Source organism: Drosophila arizonae, chromosome 3, assembly GCF_054131065.1.
Source record: "Drosophila arizonae isolate 15081-1271.41 chromosome 3, UAZ_ARI_1.0, whole genome shotgun sequence".
Taxonomy (NCBI): domain Eukaryota; kingdom Metazoa; phylum Arthropoda; class Insecta; order Diptera; family Drosophilidae; genus Drosophila; species Drosophila arizonae.
Genome location: NC_142923.1, coordinates 642,964 through 665,013, shown reverse-complemented (window position 1 = coordinate 665,013; position 22,050 = coordinate 642,964). Strand labels below are relative to the sequence as shown.

Here is a 22,050-nt window from a genome sequence, read left to right as displayed (position 1 = left end):
AAACCTAACCAACTATACCATACACTGCAGTACAGTAATGCCTAACTAACTGAGAATCTAGTTGAAGCAGTTGGAAGTTAAGTAGGTGTGGTAGATACTAAATAATAGAGAGCAGAAACTATATATTGTAGTACAGAATCTTACTCCAGCTATCATTCATAATAGGTTCTCATAGACTTTCACCTTTGTCTTACGGACCGATGGATAGGTGAAGTGAAGCAAGCCAGGCTATAAGCCTCAGATACATTTGTTTCTGTTTGCGTCACCCAACTTTATTCATTTCAGTTCTCATTTCATTCTACATTTTGGTACAGAAAAAAAAAATAATCGTTCTATAAACAAAATATATATGAATCAGTTCGAACACAAATATATATAAATATATATATACAAAAATTTGGTAGACATAGGCAAATCAGATAGCGGCATCGAGGATAACATGATGAGCTTCACCTACAAGGACCTGATCGACGTGGCCATCGGCTCGCCGGAGTCGGGCCACGTCAACTTCTATGCGCTGCACGTGCTGCTCTCCAATTTCGCACAAAAGTTGGAGCTGCTGGACGAGACGGTGGAGCAGGACGACTACCTGCTGGCCAATATGAGATTTCAGAGCAGCCTAAGTGAGTGCATCCGCGTGCTGCAGCTAATCTCTGTCTCTATAGCTGTGGCTTGTCTTCCTTTGCAGTCGGCAAATCGTCCAGGTATCGTCTGCATGCTGGCGAAGATGAAGATCCCGCCACTGAGGCGCCGTCGGAGCCTGCTCCAGCTGAAGCAGCTGCGCCGCCAGAGGAGGCGCCAGCAGAGGCCGCGCCTGCGCCGGCAGAGGCGCCGGCAGCGGAGGCGCCTGCAGCAGAGCCGCCTGCCGAGGAAGCCGTTGCGGAACCTTCACAGCCAGCAGAGGAGTCGGCGGCCGCACCCCCTCCTGCACCCGAGCCTGCAGCCCCTGCGCCAGAGGAGGCGGCGCCGCAGGATCTGGAACCGGCTCCAGCACCGTCTCCAGGCTTGGCGTCGCGCAACTCGTCGCGCACCTCGAGGGCAGACAGGACGCAGCCACGTGCCGAGGGCTCGGTAATCGGCTCGCTGGCCAAGCTGGAGCGCCGCCTCTCCAAGATGGAGTTGCAGAAGGAGCAGAACGATATTGAGTTCCAGAACTTCGCGGGTATCCTGTCGGGCCAGCTAAAGCTAACCATGGAGCAGCTGAATAACATGACCCATCTAATGCTCGATCGGAAACCCAATCCGAATCGGATGAAGCTGCTCCGGAACATAGCGCGCCAGCTGCGCGTCCTGATGCGCGCGAATGACGATGAGGTGTCCATCAGCTGGAGCAGCGACGAGGCGGTGGTCGAGGCCGAGGAGGAAATGGCTGATGAGGAGGAGGAGGCAGCCATGGAGGAGTCCAGCGCCCCCACCGAGCTGGCCAAAGTGGAGGAGGAACTGGAGCTCGACCAGCACCTCTGCTATGCACCCGAACGAATGCTCAATGAGCTGCTAGAGCTCAAGTCCGAGTTCTGCTCCCTCACCAACAAGGTGAACGAACTGGCCGCCGAGCTAATGAAGCAGGACGCCAAGCGGCTGATGGAAATGATGCAGGAGATGCAGGTGACTGTGCGAGAGATCAAGCTGTCGGCGAGCAGCAACCAGGAGGCCAATCAGGGCATGCTCACCAAGCTCACTGCGGCCACGAATCAGATACAAACACTGAAGAACTCGGTGGCTCACCTGGATGAGATTAAGATCGACAAGGCCGACGTGGAGCTGCTGCTGGCCGAGAAGGTCGACTTCCCGCAGCTGGCCACAAAGGTCTCCCTGGAGCAGCTGGAGGAGTACAAGGAGCGGCTGGAGAAGCAGTTCTGCGAGGTGCGCTACGTCATCAATGTGAACGAGAAGAATGTGCTGCAGATCATCGACGGTTTGCGCATGACCCTGGGCGTCGACGCACTGGAGCTCAGTCTCAAGGACTTCCGCGAGCTCATCGAGAAGCGCGTCGCTCTCATCGCCGAGGCGCTGCACAAGTACATGGAGATGACCAACGACGAGTGCGCTGCTGCGGCTGGCCGGGTCAAGGTGATGCAGGAGCTCGCCTGCCTCTCCTGCGACACGCCCTGCGTGATGCGCACCGTGGAGCGCTCCAAGCTGCCGCGGCCTGCCTCAGCCAAGGCCACCAACAGCATTGGCCCCATCGTCACCTACGAGCTGGGTCAGATCCGCAAGTCCGGCATCATGGGCTACTACCGCAAGGACGAGTTCCCGCATGCCACCAATGCCTGGACGAACTCTGTGCCGGTCAATAAGTGCGTGCCGCGCCACGCCGGGGGCATGCACACCATCCACACCGCCGACGAGCACATGCAGAAGGTGGTGCTCTCCAAGCGGAACACGGGCTGGGTCTAGCCGTCCGCCTGCGTATCCAAGTTTCATCATTCCCCAATAACACAACAAGCCCAAAAACAAGAAAAAATCCACACAAAAAAAAATAATATATTTAAATTATGTTAAAGAAGAGACCAAGTATGATCAGGTATATGGTGCAGACCACAGACCACAGAGTGGAGCGGGGCACAGCTGCCCAGACAGCAACCTGACCGAGAGCCAGAAAAAAAAAAAAAAAACAATCACAAAAATTATAAAATAACAATTTGATTAATTGTTTGACTCACATAAAAAATTTCACAATTAAAATTAATTGTTAGAATTAAAATTCGATGCGGATTTATTTTAGTGAAATTTTAAAACCAATCTATAAAAAAAAACTGCTATGTAACTGTTATGTAGCCTTTGGTAGATGGCTTAACGTAACATAATTTTTATTACATATAGAAACGTATTTTGTAAATTTTTTTACAATTATGTTAGGCATTTAACATTGAATTTAATGTTCGCCTAAGAGTATGCAATTAATTAGTTTATTGTATCTTTATAAGCATGCATTAGCATTTTTGTTTATCAATGTAATATATACATATGGTAATGTAATATATATACATTCACTTGTATTTTTAAATTACAAGAATTCTTATGAGCCAATCAAAATTGTGCCTACGTAACAGTCGCGTCCCCATGCCCATACTCTAGCACAGACACAAACCATCGTTCAGCTTTATGGCATGCAGGCAAAAACAGCCCTGTGTATTGAATAAAACAAATACACTGAGGAAAACAGAAACAGATAAATTAAATAAATTTACCAGAAAACAAGTACACTGAACGAATTATGCACTTCGTAAATATGGTTAAAATCAGTTAATTATTTTCTTGATAGTCAGTTATCAATTTAAATACATTTAATATATTTATATAATCACTAATTATATTATATTGTCAATGTTAGACCTAAATTTTAAGACATCATTGTTGCTCTATATTCCCGCTCGCGTGCATCGCATTTATTGATTGCACGCTCGCTTATTCTCTTTCTCTCTCTCTCTTTTCCTTCTCTCTGTGCAACCACTTGCAAGCAGCGGTTGTTGAGAGCGCCGCTGTCTGTCGGCTGCGCGCGGTGTTGAGGCGCTTCACGGCGAACAGTCTCTCTTCGAGCGCGCAGACGAGTGGTTGGTTGGTTGTTTCCCAGTGTGTGTCGTGTCGTGTCTTGTGTCGCTTCGTGTGTTTTGTGAGCGAATAAGTAAGAAACCAGCTGTAGCTGTGGCTTTGGCTAGGGGCAATATTATTTACTAGCTCTGGAACAAGTTCTTACGATCGCCAAATCGAATCAGTTATTAAATGTTAACCATAGGCGACGGCGCGCATTTGCGGTTTATCTATTGTGCTCGCCCCTGTCGCGCGCCTCTTGTATTTTTCCTTTCGTAGTTTCGGCGAAATTCCAATAAACATTTCCGCAACTCCTCCGATTGGCACAATAATTTATTTATTGATTTGATTAATGCAAATAAACAAAGGCGGTATTTGTTTTATTTCTCGAATTTTGTTTTTTGGCAATGTCAGCTGAAAAGAATTGGAAAGCATAAAGCGTGCAGCCAAACATAAAAGCAAAAGCAAACACAAAATTTTTGGTAACGTGACGCAGCCGTAAGCAAAACAAACGCAAAACACAGAAACAAAAAAAGGGCTTCTGGAATATCTATACGTATTTGTGTACCTCTTTGTGTGTGTGCCTGTGATTGTGTGTGCGTCTGCTCAACGTGATCTTCAACCTCCGCTTTGGCCACTGCTTCGTTACCTGAGTTGCGCGAGTCGCATTCAGCCGGCAATTACCCGACAGCCTTACGTTATTTCCGCAACTCTCACTCTCCCGCTCTCTACGTTCGCTGAGCAAAACAAAAACGCAAAAAATGGCCATGCAAAGAGAGGCGGGTGTGCAGGACTTTGTCCTGTTGGACCAAGTCACCATGGAGAAGTTCATGGACAACTTGCGCAAACGGTAAGTACGAATTGTATTTTGTTGTTGTTTTGTTTTGCTTCTGTGTGGCCTTTCGTCTGCCGTCAAGGTTAGTCTGACTGGCAGTCCAATCAGACAGCAGCTTCTGCTGCATGTTCTAGTTGAGAGCGTGCTCAATGGAGCTAACTTCAAGCTGTTGACCCACTGTCATTTGGCTACTGCTTCCCATTGTGTCCATTCCATGAACCGTAACGAAATGCTCCCATTATGGTGTGTTAGCAAAGTGACTTAATGAAGTGTTGGTTAAGCTGTTGAAATACTTAATTAAGTTCTAAGTTTCTTATGCGGAGCCCCTACTTTCACTGATCCATCTCAGTCAAACAGGCGATTAAGTAAAAAGTATTTCTAGTAGACGAATGTGTTTCTATCTCTTTCACAATATATTTTTATTAAATTATGCTAATGCAATTAAACGTGTTTCAGATTAAATGCTTGCTCTTCTTCTAATTTCGTATCGCACGATTCTCTAATTGTAGAAATGATGCAATTCAATTACGATTCGCAGTGGCTTCATCAAATCCCACACCTTATCGTATATCAGGCAGGAAACATATGTTCTTACGTACATACATACATACCTAATATATTTGTTGATAATTTCATTAAAGTTTACTGAGTAATTGTTGCCAGCGTGAGAGTGACTCAGTGCTTAGATGCAGATTCCCTTCCCAGTTGAAATGGAATGAATGAATCGATTATAGTCAAAAAATCTAAACTAAATTAATCAATTTACCTTATGCTAAGTATTGCGGCTATTATCATTATCATTGTCATCGTTAATCATTAATGGCTCATCGTGAAAAGCGAGGCTGCCTAAAGTGCCGCATAATGTGGCACAAAGCGAAGCCCATTTCGTGACGCACTGATAACAAACTAAACAAATAAATACGATTCGCTGTTTGTCCAGCAGTGACAATGCTTATGCTAATGATAATGACGATCATGATGATTACGTCTATGATAATGCCGTTGATAATGAGCATTGTCAACGCAACGAACCACAAACACTCAGCCAAGCGAGGCGTTGCGGCGAATGCAACGACCCATGTTGCATGCCGCCCGCCGCCGTCTGGCGTCGGCCTACCGCAAACGTTGACAATGGATGCCGGGCAACCAGCAACAAGTTGTTGACACACGCTCTTGTTGCATGAAACGGAATACGTTACCAACTAAACGTGGGCTAGAATTGTGACTAGAAGCAGGAGCAACAAGGCGAGCCAGCTAAATAGGGACCAGACAGAAAGCAAATAGGGACAGCAAGCGAGAGTTTGCTGACAGTGACTAGAACAACTTTTCCTGCTTTAGATTTCCCATTTGGCGTTTTTAAAAGACCCAATAAACCCAATAAGCCAGAGCAAAGTATAGAGATAAACCTCTTGAATAATAAAACTTCACTTTAAATATGTTTGAAATATTTGACGATTATTCTAATCAGGAGTAAACGTGGATATACTCTATAATTTGACTGAAACGAAATATTGAAGTGCTCTCGTTTCGATGGCATTTGAAGACTTATCAATACAGTCGCACTCACATCTGGAGTAGCGCTCCATAAACTGTCGATTGCACAACCTGGCCAAAGAGAGCGATAACAACACGTATGCGTACTCACATATGCAGTTGTAGTGGACTCGTAACGTTACACGAATCAATTTGCAGATTACAAAATTACAAGCCGGAAAAACAAAGTAAATAAATGGATATATCATAGACACATACATATGTATATCGCACACATATCAATTTTTGAGGAAAAACCCATTGAGCAAATCAGTTGAGGGTCAGAAGCGCGAGCCAAAAAGCCAAAAAATGTGCAGTGTAATGGAAAATGATGCAAGACAAAGCCAGAAGATACACCGAGAGAAATAAATACCTCACTTTCGTTTTTGTTTTCAATTTGTATTATTTCTTTATAATACGAGATTAACAAAAACGACTACAAAACCAAAACGAAATGAAACGTAATGAATAAGTGAGATACGGCAAAAACTGCATTTTGTATGGCGAGCAGACATGACTTATTCAATTTGTTTCCATTCGCGCGCTTTTCAATCCTAAGTATGTGTGCTATGACATCATGTGGGGCTGTGTACTTGGCTATGTAACGAGGCGAAAGATGAAGCACAAAACATAATGAAAATAAAACAATAATAAAGAATTCCTAGAGTGGTTGAGCAAGCCGAAGTGTAATAACACTTGTGTTGGAAATCGGGAACTCGGCTAACAGCAGAGCAGAGCTTAAATCCTGCTCTTGCACGCCTCAAGACGCCTTCGCTCAGCAGGGAGTGCCGACTTGGAGATACCCTGCATCCTGACCAGAATTTCTACTTCAATTATTCAGGACTTCTTACGTGGTTATATACTTTGCATACTTCTGATATTCATCATATTTTGTTTTTGAAATTTAATAATCTACATGTTGAGTAGAGTCATGGTACATCTAAAGTATCTAGTTTCTATAGACTTAAGTAGTCTTTGTAGTATTATAATTATAATAATGAGCAAAGAAAGTGGAATTAGGATATGGTAAAATCTTTATAAATATGTTAATGCACTTTTGTAATAATGTATTTGTACTTAATCTGAAAACGGCTGTAAAATTTAGTTTATTGATCTGCTTGAAATGCATAATAAAACTTGTTGCTTAGACAATTTGTCAACAATCGTAAAATAATTTTAACAATACTTGGCTAACCTTCGCACAAAGCTCTAATACCCCAGCAAGAGCTGGCAATACAAATACATTTAAATATATATACATATATATTTTTATAGCAACTGCTTTTTTGGCACTGTCATAAGTAAATATATATATGTATGTAGTATACGTGTATGTGAGAGTGCTCTGCCCCTGCCCATGCAACCCGCACAGATATATATAAAAGTGATCCAGAAATAGCTGCTCGACGCGCACAAAATGTATATATCTGCTATATAAATATATATATATAATAATATATATATCTTGATGGATATATGCATGTGCTTGCTTGAAATATGTTTTCGAAAAATGTATCTCGAAAATGAAATGGAAAGCCTGCGCCTTCTCTGCCGCTGCCGCTGCTGCTGCTGCTGCACTCTACGCACATGCGAAGCTTGTGAGTCACGCTGTGTATCTTGAAGATACTTTTTGGCGCTCGCAAAACAACGAAAAAATACGTGCACAAACGTTGAAAAAGGCAGCCACTCTCAAACCGGTTGATGGCGTCAGTTTGCAAACCCCAAACTAATGAAAATAAGGAAGGAAAGGGAATACCCGACTGGGAGATACTCTAGTCGGAACTAAGAGAAATGTGTGAAAGTATTAATGGAGTGCTCGACTAGTTGATACTCTAACTCTATATATTCTAGAAATTTTAAATTTTCTAGCAGAGGAAGAAAATAAATTATATAAATTTCTGCGACTAGAAGTTACCCCATAAAGATATTCTATGTAAGAGAAACGCCAATTCACTAGCCAAAAGATATAAATGTAAAGAGAGCTTATACTACTTTATCCATCTGTTACATACCCTTCCCCCAAGTAGTTCCTAGCCAGATTATTCACTTTCAATCGATTCGTAAAAACGAAAACAAAAGCAAAACAAGTTTCTTCCTCCGCAAACTCAATCTGTTTGTTGTTTCCTCAAGTTCAGAGCATTTGTTGCTTTCTAAAGGGGTTCTCTAATGTTTTTTCTTCCACGAATACTCGAAGAAGAAGCAAATTAACGAGCCATTAAACCAAGTGTCCTGCGCGGAGGCACACCACAGAGAGTCTCTGCCCCCCCATTGTGTGGCAGCACCTATAAATCTAGTTGCACTGATTGATTGCACTATTTCCAATAACAACAACAACCATGCATATGCCTATCTATCTAGCTGCCTATCTATACATGGAGTAGCGAGTGCATCGTGCATTGTGTATTTTACGTATCGCTGATAAGTTTACATTTAGTTTTCGAACTGACTTTTGTTTATGTGCCCCCAAGATTCTCTTTCTCTCTCTCTCTCTCTCATCTAAATTGGCCTACATTTCGTGTGTTTTGTTGTAGTTGCTGTTTGTTCGGTAGCCTGCAAAACATCTATAGAGCCCGCATCAGCATCTAGCTATCTATCGATGTATGTACATATGTATATGTGGCTAGCTGCCTATTTATTTAGTTTCCATGAACTGTCGTTGAACTCTGAACAGTTACAGGTGGTTGCCACTATGAGTGCATGCATCCCACTATAAATTTATTCAGAACTCTATCTATAATTATCAGCCGACTTTACAGTCTTATCAGCTGCCAAAAAAAAAAAAAGTCCCACAAATTGGCATATTTTTAGCGCCATATCATCCCATCAGTGAGTCACGTAATATTTTAAAAGTGCCTGAAAAATACATTAAAATTCAGTTTTCATTTAATTGTTTATTTTATTTGACTTCTATTCAATTTGGACTGTCAAGGCTTGCTTGATGTATTCGATTCGAATTAAATAAACTATGTCAATATTTCCATCAAATGCTTTTATGGCTTAACCCTCGACATGAATTTACGATCGGAGCAACTTAACCCTTGGCACGACTGGGTACTTTCATAATCTTATCTGGCTTTCGAGTCGAGATTATATGAAATCGGTTTTATCGCTACATTCTTGCTTTTGTTCTTAGTCGAACAAACATTTATAGGGTATATTGAGTGCGTTTGTTTCTTTTTATGCCTTCTCATTTTAAAATTGTGTAAATAACCGCCGCGACTCAACTTGTATAATAATGGCACACTGTTGATAAGATTGCATGCCCCGAAAGAAGTGTTAAACTTAGCGAGGCACAAGTAAAATACATACACACACAGGCACATATATACTTATATACATATTTAACCTTGGGTGCGACTTATGCATATATTGGGCACGAGTATTGACTGCCACACGTATAGCCTTAGGCCCGATAACCGGCACTCTTCGATTTGTTATGCAATGAACGCCCCTCATAACGTTTACTGGGGATTATCTTTTCCTACCACTTTTATGACCTTCTAAGGTATTGGCACGGAAAAAATTTCCTAAATACGAAGTAAAGTCAATTCTGTTAGGGATCCTCATTAAAGATTTCTTTGAATTTATTTATATTGTCAAATTTGAAATTGAATAAATAATATCCTAGCACAGCTGCTAGGAACTGTCTCAGTCAATTACAGTTAATATAACATCAAATCATTGTCATATCGAATAGGTGTTTGGAATATTTGCTATTTACTAAACTTGAATCATAATTTATACAAGTTTCTCACACATGGGCACCCCAGAACCCCCCTAGCACTCGATTACAATTCCAATTTTCTTCTTCTGGTCTTCCTGCTTGGGTCATGACTTTCCACTCGAACTGTTTATAAATGCAATTTTATAGCATTCGCCAAGACTTGATTACAAAGAAGGCGTCTCGGAAAATTATTAAAGGGCCAACAAGAAAGAAGAAGCGGAATGAAAAAAGAAAATCAGAAAGAAAGAACCTGATGTTTATGCAGTGTGCCTGCCATTGGCCATTAAAGAAGCTTTACGAATTCCCTTTTCAATTTCCGATTGCAATCAAAGAGCACGTCTGTTTATTTGTACAAAAGACCAGTGCAACTTTACCTAATTCGAGATTGTGCATGATCGACCAGATGCAAGACATTATAACGAACGCGCAGTTCACAGCGCACCTCGACTCGCTTTCATCTGCACAGACGATCGTCCACAGGCGCCCATCTATGCATCCAGCTAGGTGTCTGGCAGCCAATGCTAGACGACACATTCCATATGCCTGACTGCGCGAGAACGCGCTCTCTGATAAGCTGCTATCAATTGCCGCCCCTCTAGCACTCTGATAAGCCCTTTCTGATAAAAGCCCAGAGCGGAAATCAAATCATTTACATAACGGCCAATTCGAATGGCAATCGTTGGCCATCGCTCGGCGCTCGTCTAATTGAGCCACGTTCTTTGCACTAATGTGCGCCGCGCTGGCCGAGACGGCCTAATGATCAATGAGCGATCCAATTGAAGTCATACCTGACTGATGAATGCCAGCAAAAACCAGAGTGTGCTGAGCTTGTGAATACCCTGCAATCAATAATATTGTATATATATTAAGGTATTGCACTTTATCGCAATGGAGTAGTGAATGAAAGATAGGGGGTTGAGCTCGACTCGGAGTCAGCGCCAGGGTATAATCTACTGTAGTTATAGCCACAACAACAACATTCAACATTCTCTAAAACCTCTCCCACTATCCACTATCTATCTGTGTTACATGATGTCCCGTTTCCCGTCACATTCCCATCCATTTAATGCTGTTACTCTAAATACATACATACAAGTCACACAAATGGCGAGCAGCAGCTTGCCGACTCCCAGTCCCAGAGGCAGATTCCAGGTATCTGGGCCCTGTACCACATCTCCGTCCCTTTCCCGGACTATGACGCCCAGCTAGACATCAGCGCTGTCTGCATTATTGTGTTTATTTAGTTGAGCGCTGAAACGTTCATGTTTGTCATTCGCGTTGCAATAACTTTTACTTGGGGGCATCTGCAACTCGGCGTTGCCAGCTGCCCGCTCACCCAATAAACTATAAACAACGTTTACATAAAAATTTATGCCCATGTCGAGTCCGAGAATTTAGCGCCTGTTTAGTCTTGCCAGCTAATTGATATGCGTCTGGGCCGCATCGCAGACAATTCTGGGTGTAAATTGAAGTTAATTTGAAAGATGCAATTGCATTGCGCAAAACCAGAAATCGTCGTGCTCACCAGATCCTCCTCCATTGAAAATGGAAAGTGTTTTGCGCTGAGAAATTGAAACTGGTCAGTTCTGAATCTGCATTTGATTCGAAGCAGATGATGCCATCATTTGAAATGGATTCTCGACTGTTATGTGTGTCATGTGTCTCTGGCAGGCATGCAAGTATACTGAAACTCTACAATCTACAATCTCATTTTGTTATCCAGAGCCTTTCTTGGTGATCCTATAAGTAAATGTTACATTTACTACTCACATTTCATAGTAGTACATCTGTCAAAGATTCGGAGAAATAAATGACGTAGTCTCTGGGATTCTGATAATCGCGCTTGCCTGTTCAGCAAGACCTCGCCCTGCACTTATCATAGTCGTATATATAGCTGCAGCAAGTCCCCTCTCTGCGCCTCTCTCTGCGCTTCTCACGCAATGTCAGTTGTCATCACCGCTGAATTCCATTCTATTCGCTCTCCGTTTGGCACATCGATAAATCGCTGAATTCAATTACATCCACAAAAAGCAAATGAAACATTGACCTACTTAGAGCCAAGTCTGTTGGCCATTTGATGACGTCAGCGTCAGTTGCCGCCTTGGCTAGCGAAAAGTGCAGCGGAAAATGAGCGAAGCTATTGATTTTCTCAATTTTTACTAGATCAACCCTCAAATCTTGAATGACTTAATGAATGAACGAATGCTTACTCGATGAATCATCGCGAGGTAAAGTAAGTGTTTATAAGCAATGCAATTTGCATGTGAATAGACATTGAGCAATTAAACAAAGGCTTAGTCAGCCAACGGGCTACGAGGCTTTTTATTTATGGCGCTAATGCTCTACTCACTATTTGAATCTGAATGATTCACAATAGTTGGAGACGTAATAATAATCGTAGAACAAACAAATTGTGTAAACAAGAAATAAAAGTTGAGAATCTTTATCTTTTTTGGCGCCTTTTCCCATGGAACTTTTTGTACATTGATGACGCCATTTGGCATAATATTCGAAATACTAAATACAAAAATCAGCAATCTTCGACAATAGCAATGAATAACGACCTCTCTCAATGTGAATGTGTGGACGCGTGAAGGCGATGAGCGATGAGCGATGAGCATTTAAATTCGTTCATTTGTTATATAGATATTCATGGCGCAGACTAGTTCCGAATTCCGTAAAACTTGTTGAGACCCGTGGGCGTGTCTCGACTAGTTTCCGATCAAATAAATACATATAAATATATATATACCCTTGCTTTGTGCTAACAAATTATGCTAAGCGATGCAGATCTAGAAGTGAACAACAAATTTGCACACAAATATTGAATCATTTCTCTAAATAAAATTTAGTTGAGACTCAACATATATGATATTCTGTATTAAAAGGGGGATTAGAGCAGGGACTTCAAGTCCACTTGACACCCCTAAGCGCGCAGCAAGTCTATAATGGACTTTTAAATGTGTGATAATAAAACTTGAAGTGCGAAGAAGCAAAGACATATCGCTGTGCTCGTGGAAATAGTAGTTGGACATTGGGGAAAACAATTTGAAACGGGTATTAAATGTATGAATAATGAGGTTCATTGATCCCTAGAAGCTCACTAAACTTATGACAACTTTATCGGACTGTCAGCATTGTAAATGTCACCCCGATCAGATCTGTGATGTGAGATATGGGGACACAATGTAGTTCACACATGGTGCTGTGCGTGTGCTCGCACAGTGCTCCGTAAGCACTGCCTCAAGCAATTTCTATAACCTCATTAGGCAGCCGGCATATTTGTATTTTGGCTGTCTGTCAATCATACGCTACGTGGGCGGCACCCACAGCCAAGTGCCACAGGCGGTGGGGCACGGCGAGCAAAGGGAAGGGGTAGACGAGACCGAAATCGTAGAAATCGCATAAACAGTTTGCTAAGCGGCTTGCTGACTGCCCTTTGTCGAGATTCCAATTCCATTTCCATTTCCAAGTCCAATTCTGATTCCGATTTGAAATGTGACCCGTTGTGCTAAAAAGTCAACAAGCGTGCTAAACGCTGCTCTCGCCCCCTTTCAGTAGAGTTCAGTAGTTCAGCGGTGGGGCAACATAATCATCTCTGAGCAGCTCTCGGCTCTGTCTGTCTGCTGTCTCTCTGTCCGCCTCTTTGTCGTCGCTCTCTGTCTCTCCGCCTGAGTTGTCACATTGTGACCCAAATCTAGACACCTCTATAAATAAACACCGAAGAAAACTTAAGTAAAAACATGTGTTGACTGCCGTTTGGCCCCAGCAAACAGCTAAGACAAAGGCAACAACAGAAACAACAATAAATACTAATATTAAGACCTATTGTTTTTATAGCTATATATATAAATATATATGTACATATATATTTGTATACATGAGTTCAAGCTGCGGGCCAAGACAATGCTTTGGGCTGTCAACAATTTCTCTAGTTTTGACGGGTTTGACTTAGAGGTTTTCTAATTTTCGTTTTTTCACCACGTACCACGTACGTTGATAGGGTTTGATAGACTGGGATATAGCTGGGTAGCTTATAGTCTATCACTCCTAATCCCTTCTCTTTCTCTACTGCTTGTTAATTTCTTGCGTTTTGTTTCGGCAGTCAGTTGTGATGGGGGCGTGGCCAACGGGCAACCCACAGTTTTGTAACTGCGCTCACCTGTTGCACACCGTGTTTCATGTTGCCATTTCCCTTTTCTTATGTTTGCTGCCAACCTCTTTCTGTTTTGTATTTGTAACAGTGTAACATGTAACATGCTCACGATTTCCCAACACCTACAAGTGATGCACTTCTTGTTACAGTGTATTTTGGTAAATGTATTACCATTGAACAAGGCCTTGTGGACCAATTAAACACAAGTTATAATTGAATTTGAGGTGCTTACCTAGCTGATCAGCTGATGTAAATTTAGTCAAATATCTGTAGGCAGCCAAAGAAAGAAGAAGAAGAATCACTTATAAACTTATAATATATATTGTATGACCTGTAATAAAATGCGAGATTTTCCATTGGGGTTTCGAATGAAAATTGATTTAATTTTTTCATTTTGCTTGTTTACATAACTTTTTAAGCATCCCAGATATGCGTTAAGTCATTCTGATATATATACTTATACACATACATAGACATTTATCAATAGCCTGCACTTGCCCCGAACTTTGGCCTAGATTCGGACCTGTTGCATTGGGAGCAGTCGATCTAAATCTTTTGGCGCCTACTGAACTGCGCACAAAATAAACAAACAATGCAGCCACGCGCTTTGCACTCTATCAAGATTAAATGCAACAGAAATTCAATTGATTTGAACAATAACAACAACAACAGAGGCACGGGCATATTAATTCAATCCAACTGAGCAACGCCTGTGGCTAATCCAGCTCTGGAGAGGGGGAATCATATCAACAACAGAAAAAGGTCGATTTGGTTTGTTGAAAAACAAATTGGGAATGGAATCAGACAGGTGCACGGCAGGCAGTCGAGTGCCCATTGTGGGTCCATTCGACCCCTGTATAGTCAGTCGAGATACTTAAATGTGTAATTTGATTTGATTGGGATTCAACAAACACTAATCTATGACTCTTGATTGCAGCTACCACGTTGGCTCCATCTACACATACATCGGCGAGGTGTGCGTCTCGATGAATCCCTACAGACAGATGAACATCTACGGCCCGGAGACCATACGCAAGTACAAGGGTCGGGAGCTGTTCGAGAATGCGCCGCACGTGTTTGCGATCGCAGACGCCGCATACAGGGTGCTCAAGCAGCGCCACCAGGACACATGCATCCTCATCTCTGGTGAGTCGGGTGCGGGCAAGACGGAAGCCTCCAAGATCATCATGAAGTATATTGCGGCAGTGACGAACGCACAGGGACAAAATGAAATCGAAAGGTAATTTAACTAACTCATCCCAATATATGTATATAAATATAAGTAGAGGGGAACTAGTTCCGAATTTCAACAAATTGAATAACAATTCATTTGATGTTTTATATATCGGTTATATCAATTAATGAACTGATTATACAATTATTTATATTATTATACAATTATGCACTTATCACAAATAGTAAAAACAAGATGGTGGTTGATTGGTTGATTACATATGTACTATAATTAGAACTAGTTCTAGTTCATGGGCTAATGAGAAGCTCGGTTCAGGTTCACTTAACTGTATTATCAAGTGCACACAAAATCCACATTAGTATGGAAATGATGAAGCTTGAGATTCAGCCTGAGACTGGGAACCAGCATTTGAATGGGACGCGATTCAAGAGAAGGCCAAGGCATCACAAGTTTCCCATTGTGCGGCATGCAAATGCGAAATGAAGCTCTCATTAGAGCATTCCCTAGGTCGAGGCGCAAGGGGGGTATAGAGCAGTGCGCTGGGTGAACTGTGAACCACGTATGACATCACTCGGCGAATACGAGTCTTCAATAAACTGCACGAAATTAAGTGAGACGCTAATTGCTCACGCTTTCAGCTATACAAAGGCATTTGGTCGTAATCGCTCCATGGCAATTTAAGGGCGAACTATGGGCCATAAAAAACAGTGGATGAGAGCAAAGCAGAGAAGAGGAGACGTTGAGGCAGCGCTGGGTTTAGCCAAACCCTAGACAAAGCCGAAGTTAATTGCCACTTTGCCAATTTTTAGTGTCTCAAAGTTAAAACAATTTAAACTGACATTTATTTAGTGGCTCAGGTGGGGGATTGGTGCCATTTAGCTAATTACTTTTTTGGTGTGGGTCCACCCTAATAAAAATGCAATTATAATAAACGATTTTCTCTCCTGCAGAGTGAAGAACGTGCTGATCCAGAGCAATGCGATATTGGAGACGTTCGGCAATGCGAAGACGAATCGCAACGACAACTCCAGCCGGTTCGGCAAATACATGGACATAGAGTTCGACTACAAGGCCGATCCGGTGGGCGGCATCATAACCAACTATTTGCTGGAGAAGTCGCGTGTGGTGCAGCAGCAGCCAGGGGAGCGAAACTTCCACAGTTTCTACCAGGTAAGGGCCCACGTTTGTGTGTGCGAGTGTGTGGGTGTGTAGCTGTTTGCCCAGGTGAGTCAGCGGGGTGGCTTAGGCAGGTGGGCGGGTCACATTCGAAAGTCTAGTGTGAGCTGTGGGTTAGAGGTGTGAGCTCTGAGGTGGGAGGTGCGAGTAACAAGGCGCGACTCTGTGTAAACAATATATATGTATAAAGACAATAAATATTAGTAAAATAGTTCCTTATATTTAGAAGGGTATCCAATTGCCGATATGCCCAGCCATAAATATTTATGAATCAGCGATTGCAGTCATAAAACTCCAATAATAGCGTATTAATAGCTTACATTATAATAAACTGCGAGATAAGGCCAAGAAGCTGTGGACCCATTAAAATTGATGAATACACTTAGCGAAATCTTAGCCTGTACATGTCAAAGGTTATGGCTCAATAAGCACTCATACATTCAAATTAAAGCTCAAAAACTATTCAGAAATTGCGTTGATTATATTTGCCGCTGCTCTGATCTCACAATCCATCCATTCCGTATAATTCTAAATGAATATATGCGAATGATATCATGCGAAATATATGAAAGTTCAGAAAAGTCTGTCATTCTATAAGAGCTTGAAATTCGTCAGCGCTCAGCCATTTAATCATCAAATTCCGTCTAACTGAGCTGAGGGATATATTTACTAGAAATATTTGACTAGCCAAATATAACTGTACATATATGTATATATTCTTATATATCGCAATTGGGTGTTTAGAACTTGAAGATATCTTGTTTCACACACATGCATGAAACTTTATCAGCTCTCGCCACGCTATTTAATGTATAGCTCGCCAAATATAACTTTTATTTACTCATATATGTTTTTATACATTATCGTATTTCGTATAAATAATCGACATTTAAAAAATGTTATCTACTGACTTCCTATTTGGAATTTTATACTTGAAAAGAAAATGAGAGATTGCTCTTTGTTGACTTCTAGCTGTTAAATTTAGCTTGAAGGCGTTAATTGTTTCAGACCATCTATGGAGACGAAAGAATTTCCAGCTTTACTTCTCCATTTAACACCTAAACTAAATAGAATTTCTTAATTAAGCGAGCTTCAGCTTCGAGCTCTGTAGAGCTCTTCATTAAACTATATATAGATAGTTTTGTATATACATATGTATATTTCTTTAAGTAGTGTCTCCAAGCGAGCAGTTGATAGATATCATGCGTATTTATTTATTTATTTGTAATTTATGCGATATCTGTGGCTACACTGCGCACCTGTTGTCCACAAAGCCACGCCGGCCCGGTTATTGATTAATATTGGGAATAGAAATTCGGTAGCATTGGCCTTACATGAGCTTCTGTCTGAGAATGTGACTTCATTCTAAACTAAACAGTAAAATTCCACGGCGCATTTCAGCAGTTTACGAATGGCGACAATTAAAGCGGAAGTTCAATTATGGACAACGTTTTGTTGCTAATTGTCTGTTGTACTAAATAGTTGTAAATTCTCTTTTTGGATGCAGAGGCAAGCCAAAGCATGGACTGTGTCTAGACTAAGGGGTATGCACTCTCTCTAGCAACTCTGTCTCTGTCTATTCTTAAGGGTATCCTAACAGATAGCAGATCATTGAGGATGTGTTTCTAACTATATTAAAGGGTATATTCACAGCTAGCAGGTCTATTAATTGAGGGGTATACTCACATCATACAATAATCTAATACTCTTCCCCCTTCCAGCTGCTGCGCGGTGCCAACGATCATGAGTTGCGTCAGTATGATCTGCTCAAGGAGACGTCCAAGTACCACTACCTTAACCAGGGCAGCATGGATATACTCACCGAGAAGTCCGACTACAAGGGCACGTGCAATGCATTCAAGACGCTCGGCTTCCAGGCGGACGAGGTGCAGACCATTTGGCGCACAATTGCATCCGTTTTGCATTTGGGCAATGTGGAGTTCCAGAGTGAGTTAGCAAAGAGGAACCCTCTAATAATGATAAAGCATACTAATGCCCGTCTGCCTTGTTGTCCCCGTAGCCATCGAGGACGAGCTGGTGATCAGCAACAAGTCGCATTTGCAGTCAGCTGCGAAGATGCTGCAGGTGACCGAGGCGGAGCTGTCGACGGCACTGACCAAGCGCACGATTGCAGCCGGAGGCAATGTGATGAAGAAGGATCACGATGCCACGCAGGCGGAGTATGGCAAGGACGCGCTGGCCAAGGCCATCTATGATCGCCTCTTCACGTGGATCATCTCGCGCATCAACCGTGCTATACTCTTCCGTGGCAGCAAGACCCAGGCGAGATTCAACTCAGTGATCGGCGTGCTGGATATCTACGGCTTTGAGATCTTCGATTCGAATAGCTTTGAGCAGTTCTGCATCAACTACTGCAACGAGAAGCTGCAGCAACTGTTCATAGGTGAGCGGAAGCGTCTAATGCCACTGGAGGAGTAGAACCTAACAGCGTCTCTTTCATTGCAGAGCTGGTGCTGAAGCAGGAGCAGGAGGAGTACCAGCGCGAGGGCATCGAGTGGACCAACATTGAGTACTTCAACAACAAAGTAAGCACGAATAGTGCTGGTCGTGATTTGGATGATCTCTAACTCCCCTCTCTCTCTCTCTACCCTTCACTCTTTACGTTTTGCTAGATCATTTGCGATTTGGTTGAGCAGCCGCACAAGGGCATCATAGCCATCATGGACGAGGCCTGCTTGAGCGTCGGCAATGTCACCGATGACACCCTCCTGGGCGCCATGGACAAGAATTTGAGCAAACATCCGCATTACACAAGCCGCCAGCTGAAGCCGATGGACAAGGAGTTGAAGCATCGCGAGGACTTCCGCATCACCCACTATGCTGGCGATGTGATCTACAACATAATTGGCTTCATCGAGAAGAACAAGGATACGTTGTATCAGGACTTCAAGCGCCTGTTGCACAACTCCAAGGACGCCAACCTCAGCGAAATGTGGCCCGAGGGAGCGCAGGATATAAAGAAGACCACGAAGCGTCCTCTGACTGCTGGCACTCTCTTCCAGCGCTCGATGGCGGATCTGGTGGCCACGCTGCTGAAGAAGGAGCCCTTCTACGTGCGCTGCATTAAGCCAAACGATATTAAGAGCTCCACGGTGTTTGACGAGGAGCGCGTGCAGCACCAGGTGCGCTACTTAGGTCTGCTAGAGAATGTGCGAGTGCGTCGCGCCGGCTTCGTGCATCGCCAGCGCTACGACAAGTTCCTGCTGCGTTACAAAATGATCTCGCAGTACACGTGGCCGAATTTCCATGCGGGCAGCGAGCGCGACGGAGTTCGCGTGCTGATCGAGGAGAAGGGCTTCGCACAGGACGTGAAGTATGGGCACACAAAGATCTTTATTCGCTCGCCACGCACCCTCTTCGCCCTGGAGCAGCAGCGCAACGAGATGATTCCGCACATTGTGACCTTGCTGCAGAAGCAGGTGCGAGGCTGGATAGCCCGCAAGAACTACAAGAAGATGAAGGCGGCACGCACCATAATGCACGCCTACAAGACCTACAAGCTGCGCAGCTACGTCCAGGAGCTGGCCAATCGCTTCCGCAACGCGAAGCATCAGCGCGACTATGGGCGCAGCATTCAGTGGCCCCAGCCGCCCCTCGCAGGACGCAAGGCCGAGGCCAAGCTGCGCAGGATGTTTGACCAATGGCGTGCCTACATGATACTCCGTAGGTACCCGCGCAGCGAGTGGCCGCAGCTGCGACTGCAAATCATTGCGGCCACGGCCATCGCGGGACGACGACCCTACTGGGGACAGCAGCGCAAGTGGCTGGGCGACTATCTGGCCAACTCGCAGGACAATAGCGGCTACGACGCCTACGCGGCCAATGTGCGGAACATGAAGAACAGCGGAGGAGATAACATCCGGCAGGTGCTCTTCTCCAGCTTCGCCAAGAAGTTCAACAGGCGCAACAAGCAGGCGGATCGGGCGTTCATTGTGACGGATACGAACATCTACAAATTGGAGGGCATCAAGAAGAAGTTCAGGGACATGCAGCGGTCCATGGCCATCAGAGAGGTAAGGGAAACTGGCATCAATCGGAGTCCGCCTATACCGAAAGCCTCGCTCTTTTTCTTCTAGCTGACCTCCATTAGCATAACGCCTGGTCGGGATCAGCTAATCGTCTTCCACTCGCCGAAGAACAACGATTTGGTCTTCGCCCTGCAAAGCGAAATGGGCACGCCCCTCAAGGAGGATCGCGTAGGTGAACTAGTGGGCGTTGTGTGCAAGAAGTACCATGAGTAGGTTACCCCCCAAATGCCCACTGCAATCAGATCTTATTGATCCATTTCAATTACAGCATCACCGGCACGGAGCTGCGCGTGAATGTGGGCAGCAACATTGCCTGCAGGCTGGGCGAGAAGGCGCGCACAATTGTTGTCGAGGCGGCGTCCAATGTGGAGGTGCCCAATTTCCGACATTCCGCTGGCAATATCATCTTCGAGGTGCCCGCCTCGTATTGCTACTAGTGAGCGGCTCTGAGCACCGTCGATGTAAATTTATTCGTAAGCGTTAGCTTAAGAGTCTGTTACCTTTGAAACACTCTACCAACCTGTGCATGCTGTGCCTTCTGCTAAGCAATACGTAGCTCTAGAGCTCTATTCTCTATGTTGCATGTTTGTGTGCTAAGTGAGAATCACCGAGAAGGGCGCTGGTACTAGGTCAGGTCCATAGATATAGAAAGTGCAAACTTGTGGAGCTGGTTGAGCCGGCTTCAAATGAAAAGTATTAAATGTACTTTGTGCATTTGTTAACTTTAGCTTTTAACCAATTCTTAAACGATATAAATGATTGTAATTCACGTGAAAAAAAAATTTAATGGAATTTCTAAATCTATTAAGTCAAAGAGCACACAAAACGAGAAACCACAATTAACATTTTTTGTACTTAACGAAACAAATCTAAATAATAATTTTGTATGTGTGCCATTTACACTTATTTCTTAATAACTCTCTTATTATTGTAACCTGTTTATGCATACATATACAACAAAGATATATGTACATATATACGCGTATGTATTATAAATAAAAGTTATACAAAATAAATAAATCTTCACAATTTTAATCTTAAGTTATACGAAATAAATATTAATCGATTGTAAATTTCAAATTTAATATATGAGTAAGATTCTGTTCTGTCTAATCCTTCAGTCTTTGCAATACATATTCATACACAGCTTCGAGTAGGCTACGATTCGGACAACAACAGATATATTTAAGAGTAAATCAAACGGGACAGTAAGGCCTGTGGCACAGCAGTGAACACATCTAAAATACTTTTTACTCCTTGAATTTTGAATTTTAGATTTTTTTAGCTTTTTTCAATTTTGTTTCCGATTCCTTGTGACTTGTTTGGCGAACGAATAAAATGGCAGAGGAATCGAAAGCCCTTGGCGATTGGCATGAGATAGAAGAGGCTCTGCCGCAAGCCGCTAGAGTTCCAGTGGCACCTCGCACTGCCCTAATGCGCTTTCAGCAACGCAGGCCCGGACACGGACATGGGCATGGCCATCGAGTCGGACGCGGGCACAAACACTTCCAGAAGAAATTCGCCTCGCTGGTGGCTACAATGCGTCACCACCGTAAGCGTCGCCAGTGCTGCAAGCGCTGCCATAACATGATGATGAAGAAAAAATGCACCAAGCGCCTGATGAAGATGATGAAGATGCGTGCCGCACGCAATCGTCGCTTGCTGTCGTCCACCGTTAGCCCACAATCAATGTCATAGAGGCAAAACTTACCCCTCACCCCCTAGTGTCCACCGCAATGTGTCTATATTAGTCTTCAATTTAAATTTTATGCAACCAAGTCTGATCATTATTAAAACTGAGTTTCTCTTGGCAGTCTTAATATAGTGTATATCTATATACATATATGTGTG

At 43.3% G+C, this 22,050-nt stretch overlaps 2 protein-coding genes across 2 annotated transcripts; both read left to right on the top strand.

Moving 5' to 3' along the window:
- Window positions 1–238: 238 nt before the first annotated feature.
- On the top strand, window positions 239–2,704 carry nis (no individualized sperm). The gene is made up of 2 exons (XM_018003229.2): window positions 239–623; window positions 689–2,704. The coding sequence occupies exons 1-2, from the start codon at window positions 440–442 to the stop codon at window positions 2,395–2,397; spliced, it is 1,893 nt and encodes a 630-aa protein (XP_017858718.1). The 5' UTR covers window positions 239–439; the 3' UTR covers window positions 2,398–2,704.
- An 811-nt stretch (window positions 2,705–3,515) lies between these two features.
- Myo31DF (Unconventional myosin ID) lies at window positions 3,516–22,019 on the top strand. The gene is made up of 9 exons (XM_018003224.2): window positions 3,516–4,381; window positions 14,717–15,019; window positions 15,925–16,144; window positions 17,872–18,097; window positions 18,171–18,554; window positions 18,617–18,696; window positions 18,784–20,184; window positions 20,248–20,408; window positions 20,468–22,019. The coding sequence occupies exons 1-9, from the start codon at window positions 4,293–4,295 to the stop codon at window positions 20,634–20,636; spliced, it is 3,033 nt and encodes a 1,010-aa protein (XP_017858713.2). The 5' UTR covers window positions 3,516–4,292; the 3' UTR covers window positions 20,637–22,019.
- The last annotated feature ends 31 nt before the right edge of the window (window positions 22,020–22,050 follow it).